The 7139-nt window shown below is 34.5% G+C and overlaps 1 protein-coding gene across 1 annotated transcript in view; it reads left to right on the top strand.

The window, feature by feature from the left end:
* The first annotated feature begins 4916 nt into the window (after window positions 1-4916).
* Window positions 4917-7139, top strand: part of SAMSN1 (SAM domain, SH3 domain and nuclear localization signals 1) — a 44755-nt gene continuing 42532 nt past the window's right edge. Inside the window, exon 1 of the mRNA XM_081327763.1 lies at window positions 4917-5047. Coding sequence (XP_081183889.1) covers window positions 4991-5047 — 57 coding nt within the window. The 5' untranslated portion in view covers window positions 4917-4990. The remainder of the gene's footprint in view (window positions 5048-7139) is intronic.

Below are 7139 nucleotides of genomic sequence, written 5' to 3'. Positions count from 1 at the left end.
TTACAGAGGGTGGTGAGTACAGCACAAGACATTGTGTGCTGTCCCCTGACACCACTGGATGACATCGCAAGGGCTCATTGCCTTGGAAGAGTGAGGAAAATTCTCAGGGATGACTCACAGCCTGGACGGTATCTCTTTACTTTCCTACCATTTGATAGGAGATATAGGAGTATAGCCAGCCGAACCAACAGGCTGAAAAACAGCTTTTATCTGTGGGCTGTTAGGCTTTTGAATGAGAAATAACTTTTGTGAATTTTATGCAGAATTGACTTGGGAGGCCAGTGTGTGGTATAGTTGGTTCACATGGTGTAGTAAGATGGAGGGTTTGTTGTCACTGTTGGTTGGGGGGTGGGAGCACAAAGGGAGGCTCAGCTAATCTCAATGTACACATAGTTGTACTTTGACAATAAAGGTTCACTTCATTAAAAGTCAGTACTAGACAAAAATCAGATTGTTTATAAAATGATAAATTCATACTAGATGTACATATATTTTGCTAAGACTTATTATATGGCAGTGCTTTGATTTCCAAATGTACCATCAAATTTCAAATTGTGGGCAAGGTCTTCTCCAATACCTAAGAAGGACAGGCACCTCCTTCAGGAAAAAACAGTCCTGGGGAAAAATGCTCAACCAGCATCTTTAGTCCAATATTGTAAAAATCGGTAAGAAGCCCAACAGTTCCTGACACTGCTATTATCTTCTTTACTTCCAGTATATCTGGGCTGACATCTGTTTTGGTCTGGGGCCCAGCAACAGGGAAGGTAAAGCACATTAAGTTGTTGAGAATAGCGTGCTGACTCAACAAGCATTTTATTTTACAAACGTGTTTAACAGTAAAGCTGAAAAATCATGAGAATTGAGTCCTTAAGTTGCTGAGTAATAGAAAACACATTTGTGTAATGTTCCAGGAGGTCTAGTGTGTATTTAATTTAGCTTTCTGTTTCTTTTCCTGAAAGTATTTAGCAAAGATCCTTTTTTGAAAGAGGGATAAACGTGAACTGTGGACCTGCTTATTGAGCTCCATACAGTTTTCATCAGTCACTGACCATGCTGAGGCTCAGTTTTGTTGCTGTGAAACAAATCAGCCATTTACTGCCAAATGTCACCAGCTAAACACTTATCATTCCCCCAAAAAACTGTGCCAATTGCCAGGGTATGCTGCAAATAATTGTGGCATGTGGATAATTGAAAGCAATCCTGGCATCCAAAACAGATTAAAAATTTGACTTGTCATGGGCTCATAGGTGATAAGGAATCAATTCTAGAGAAGCAGGAGAAGGAGGAGAAACATGAAAGGGCAAGGACTGATGTTGGGATACCTTTTCGGGAATCTAAAGATTACACTTGTTTGATTTTTATCCCTGAAATTTTCACCATTACTACTGTTTTAAGCCAGTAGCAGACACATTAGTTATTTACGACTGCTGGTAAGCAATTCTAGTTTGTTTATTTATAGTAGCTATAGATCAGGGGTCTTCAAACTTGGCCCTTTTATGACTTGTGGACTTCAACTCCCAGAATTCCTCAGCCAGGCATGCTGGCTGAGGAATTCTGGGAGTTGAAGTCCACAAGTCATAAAAGGGCCAAGTTTGAAGACCCCTGCTATAGATATTTAAAAGCTGCTGATACCACATCTGGAGGTAGCCTATAATGGTCTATGACATGTTTGTCACCCACAGTATGAATAGCCAAAAACCTTTAGTGGGAATTATCTTTTAATCTAACTTTCAGTGTTATCTACTTTGGTGCACTACAGAAAGTAGAAGGAAGTTGTTTTAATTTGAGTAGTCATACTGAACTAAAAAATTAACTTTTCTAACTTCAGTCACTGTATTTACCATTTGAATGTGATGGTATTCGGGGGAAATTTGCATATAGCCTTATTAGAGGTGTTAATGCTATTTGCATTACAGAAATGTAAGTTTTTTAAAAAAAACAAAAACTATTAAAGCAGACAATTTTATACAAATACTGTGTGTATAAGAATAGGAGAAAGAATAAAAAAAACTAATCTGTGTATATTACATTAACTTTCAACTCTCCTGCTCAACATTTCAATCAATATTTTGCATTCCATTCTTCTTTTTAAAAACCATTTTAAAATTAAAAATAAAGTTTCAGAACTATCAGAAGTAAATTATTTTCTGAACTATTACAATTCATCAAAATTCCTGTTTAAGCAAATTGTTGTACTTGTGATATTACCAGTTGCATTTTCTACAACTAGTGCAGAGGTCAATCTTTCAAGGACAAAGAGGGAATCAGCTCAGCCTTCAAACTGCTGTAATTTTTCTGATGCATGAAGAAATAGAATAGATATGGATGGGTACTATATCTCCTGAAATGGCCTCTTTCTTCCTATTTAACAATAAATAATCTGGTGAAAGGAGCTCATGTATAAGTCTACATATGAATGTCATTTTTGTTAATCATACAGATATTAATGGTGCACAGAAAAAAAAGTAATCTTTGAATGATCAGAGATTCTTTCCTGGTTACACTTTCCTGTTTAAATACTGGAACATGGAATGTACATTTAGATTTGGAGTTCTTAAAGTCTGTAAAACTCGGAATGTGCATTTTCAAATTGTACAATAAATGTGTACAAGTTGGATAGTCTTCTCTTTGCATTTATTCTGATTATTTTGTTGTCAGGTCTCTCCTTTCAGCTGACCTGTTCCTATGTAAGAGAATGAGTTATTTTGTCTTTTCTAAGAATTTCATTTGTGACTCATTTCAAAAATAGATTACCTTTGACTTAAATAAAAGTGAAACCATTTAAAACCTCAGGAAAAGTTTAGTAAAGCCTTTGATTGTGTGGATCACAACAAACTGTGGCAAGTTCTTAAAGAGATGGGAGTACCAGACCATCTTATCTGTCTCTTGAGAAACCTATATGCGGGTCAAGAAGCAATAGTGAGATCTGGACACGGAACCACTGATTGATTCAAAATTGGGAAAGAAGTCTGGCAAGACTGTATATTCTCACCCTGCCTATTTAACTTATATGCAGAGCACATCATGAGAAAGGCAGGGCTAGATGAATCAAAAGTTGGAATTAAGATTGCCGGGAGAAATATCAACACCTAAGATATGCAGATGACACCACTCTAATGGCAGAAAGTGAAGAAGAACTAAAGAGCCTCTTGTTGCGGGTGAAGAAGGAGAGTTAAAAAGTGGGCTTGAAACTTAACATTAAGAAAACCAAGATCATGGCATCCAGCCCTCTCAATTCCTGGCAAATAGATGGGGAAGAAATGGAGGTAGTGACAGATTTTATTTCCCTGGGCTCCAAGAGCAGATGGAGATGGGACTGCAGCCAAAAAATTAAAATATGCTTGCTCCTGGGGAGGAAAGCCATGGCAAATCTAGACAGCACACTAAAAAGCAGAGACGTCACCCTGTCAACAAAAGTGCATATAATCAAGGCTATGGTCTTCCCAGTTGCTGTGAAAGTTGGACCATAAGAAAGGCTGAGCGCCAAAGAATTGAGGCCTTTGAACTATGGTGCTGGAGAAGACTCCTGCGAGTCCTTTGGACTGCAAGGTGATCAAACCGGTCAGTCCTAGAGATCAACCCTGACTGCTCTTTAGAAGGCCAGATCTTGAAGTTGAAACTCAAATACTTTGGCCACCTAATGAGAAGGAAGGACTCACTGGAGAAGAGCCTAATGCTGGGAAAGGTTGAGGGCAAGAGAAGAAGGGGACGACAGAGAATGAGGTGGCTGAATGGAGTCACTGAAGCAGTAGGCATGAGCTTAAATGGACCCCAGAAGCTGGTACAGGACAGGAAGGCCTGGAGGAACGTTGTCCATGGGGTCGCGATGGGTGGGACATGACTTTGCAACTAACAACATCATTGATTTACAAATTTTAGCTTATAATTTCTGACTAGTTGTACATATAAGCTGTTTTAAAATGATGCAGAAGATGTTAATTAATAATTATGTGACAGATGTTTTGTTTAGATTTTCAGATATGTATAGGAAGAAAATGAAGTGGGAAAGAAATAAGGCAATTCTACAGCTATCCGAATAGAACTTAAACATTATAGTTCAACTATGCAATTTTTTAAAAAAATTTCCAAAGTCAGTATTAGCCTGAAAATATATATTGTAAATAAAGGTACCAATGAATTTTGTGTATTTAATGGGTGGAGACAAATTAGTGCAGGACACTATAAACAAATAATAGTAAAAATTGACTGAAATATAGAATGAGATATTCCAAAAAAAAGTTTAACATTTTCTCATTGTTCTTCATGGTATTAAAATATTTGCTTATGAGTAATCTCCATTCAGAGAAAAATGAATAATTTTAAGTTTTTACATGGCCTATGAATACATTTGCAGATAGACACGTTTCTGTGCAGGGCTTCAGCATGAAGATTTAAATAAATGTGGGGGGAAAAGCTAGATTCTGAATTCTCCATCATCCTATCTTCCACTGTGGCAAATTAAGGAAGTCAACCATGAAGCAAACATTCTCTTTTGTTCCTTCTTAATAACCGAGACTAAAATATAAATAAAAATGGAATTTAAATAGATTAGTTATAATCCTGAAAATAAAACTTGCTGATTGTAGATTGCTGCTCTACATGAATGATAAAGTTGTTAAAATGGACTTCTGATTCCTTAACTAATCTCATTTCCATTAAATGCTGCCTGTGCAGCTGCAGTCAACTATTGTTAAAGTTATCCTAAAGCAAATGTTGCAGTGGAAATATTGAAGTTGAAAGGTTAGTGTTGATCAGTGTACCCTAAGCATCTATTTCTTCACCCATTTCTTTTTTTACTTCTCTTTTTATCTTCCTTCCTGTCTTAAATATATCAACTGAAGATCTGACAGAGCTGAGCCACATCCTAAATAGAATAAGGAAGCTTTACTTAGCTGATTGAGCTATGTGTATATCGTTTAGTAGTGTTTTGGGTCTGAGAAAAAACAAGCAACACTTTCCTTGTAATATTTGAATAAACCTGAATTTTAAGATGTTGAAGAGAAAACCTTCCAATGTTTCAGATAAGGAGAAATCACAAAAAACAAAGGTAAGAAATGTTCACATTTGAAGGCTGAATTTCTGATTGGAAATCAGTCCTAAGATATTTGGATAGTGTAACCTATATAGTTTTACGATTACAGGCTTCAAAAGCTTTGCCCATTTTATTCATTCATTAAGACTGTAGATAGGTTCATTGTGTTGATTTTCATGGACAGCTGCTCAGATTAAATTGGGTGGCAAACATCATTGTGTGTTGATGTTAATGTCCTAAAATATGTTACTTCATTCTCAAATACCAAGAAAACAAAAAATGCTAGAATATTTAACTTTTCTTGCTAAAATATCTATAAAGTCCAGAATATGTACCATTGTTTTAATTCAGAGAGATGTGTGTCTTTTGTTTACAAGTACTAATCTATCATTCAAATGAATATCTTTTTCAAAATCAGGTTTGTAAAGTTGAGTGTATGGTTTTCCTATAGTCTCTGGAATTACAAAATATTCATTCTCAGTTCAGTACAAAGATTAAAAAACAATCTTTACCAAAATCCATTCTTAGTTCAGAATTCATTTGATTTAAAACTATTACACATGAAATAAATACAGATCAAAGCTCTCAATGTATTGCATATTATAAGCTGATTAATGTAAGAATCTTTGAGTCATACCAAGAACTTTTTGTTGTTAGCCATAATTTATACTGTAGGTCCATATTTTATAGATAATAACTTGTACCTCCCCTTACTCTCACCCATGGTCTATACACTTTTATAACCTAACCTTCTGTGATGCAAATTATTTTATGCAGCAATTTAAGAGCATCAGATTTTTTTTGTTTTTTTCCTATTTTTTTAACTCTTACATAGTAGCTCTTTTTTGTTATTAAACATTATATTACAAAATAAAGAATAATTAAGTGTGAATTTCCAGCCCTATTACTGAAAAGTTTACTTTTTATATTATTTTCTATTATTATGCATTCCACTCCATTACTTCATTGAAAAACATAAATTTCCAGTCTTGTGTTCTATTCCCAGGAAGTAAATCATACTTCACAGGGTGAATTAGAGGGACATTCTCTCTCTCTCTCTCTCTCTCTCTCTCTCTCTCTCTCTCTCTGAGTGTGTGTGTGTGTGTGTGATGTAGCTGTATAGAGATGATATATAGATTTATAAGGTTGGCAACTATTCAGAAATTATTGTGTTAGAAGATATGCAAATTATTAGTGGCATAAATAGGAACCCTACCATGAGCCCATAACTAAACCTGTGTTAGCTAATTTATGCAAACCAATAAATTTTGTTTGCTTTATTTAGTTTAATGTTGCTTAACGATAGAGAAGTAGAACTGTTAAATTCAGCAAATGAACAGTTATATGATGCTAAAATGATTTTGTTTTAAAATTTAAAATGTGTGGATAATAAGTTTTTTAATTTACCACTACAGTGATAGTTAATTTTCTGGAACACTTCTAGCAGCCTGACTCTGCCTTAAAGAAATATCATTATTTTAATCATCATGAAATAAATTAAGAGAATTTAATTTAATTTGTTGATCTGAACAGTAGAATTATATATATCCTTAAAATTAGTACATTGTAATGTGATTATGGTATACTTGTGTTCCCTACTTTGAGCACTACTTAGGGAAGACAGAGAGCTTATGCTATTATATTATTTCTGATTCATCTATTCCACTGTTATGTCCCTTTTCCCCATTATTAAAAGAATAACTTTCTGTATTACGGAAATCTGCTTAATCTAATTTCTATAAACAATTTTCTTCCTTTTTTTAACAACCTCTGTTATAACATTACTACATTATATGTTTAAATTATATGTTTAAATATATATGTAATAAACTCCAAATTTTATTTATATTATTACTTAATATTATAATCTTATCTGTTCTGATACTGTCACTAAGTCCACTAGCAAAAGTATGAAATTAGGTGTTGTTGGAAATAATTAATTTAATGGCACAAGAAAGTTGAGACCTCAGATACTTTGCACTCACATAGCTCATAATGGATCTAGACTACTTGAGGTTTCAGTACCTCTATTATACTGTATTTTTATGAGAAAATGTGTCCCATATCTCCAATACTACTGGATTATAATGTGTTCCATTTGCCATCG

Source organism: Vipera berus, assembly GCF_964194415.1.
Source record: "Vipera berus genome assembly, chromosome: 4".
Taxonomy (NCBI): domain Eukaryota; kingdom Metazoa; phylum Chordata; class Lepidosauria; order Squamata; family Viperidae; genus Vipera; species Vipera berus.
The sequence above is the reverse complement of the archived record's forward strand: the minus strand, read 5'-3'. Positions and strand labels throughout refer to the sequence as shown.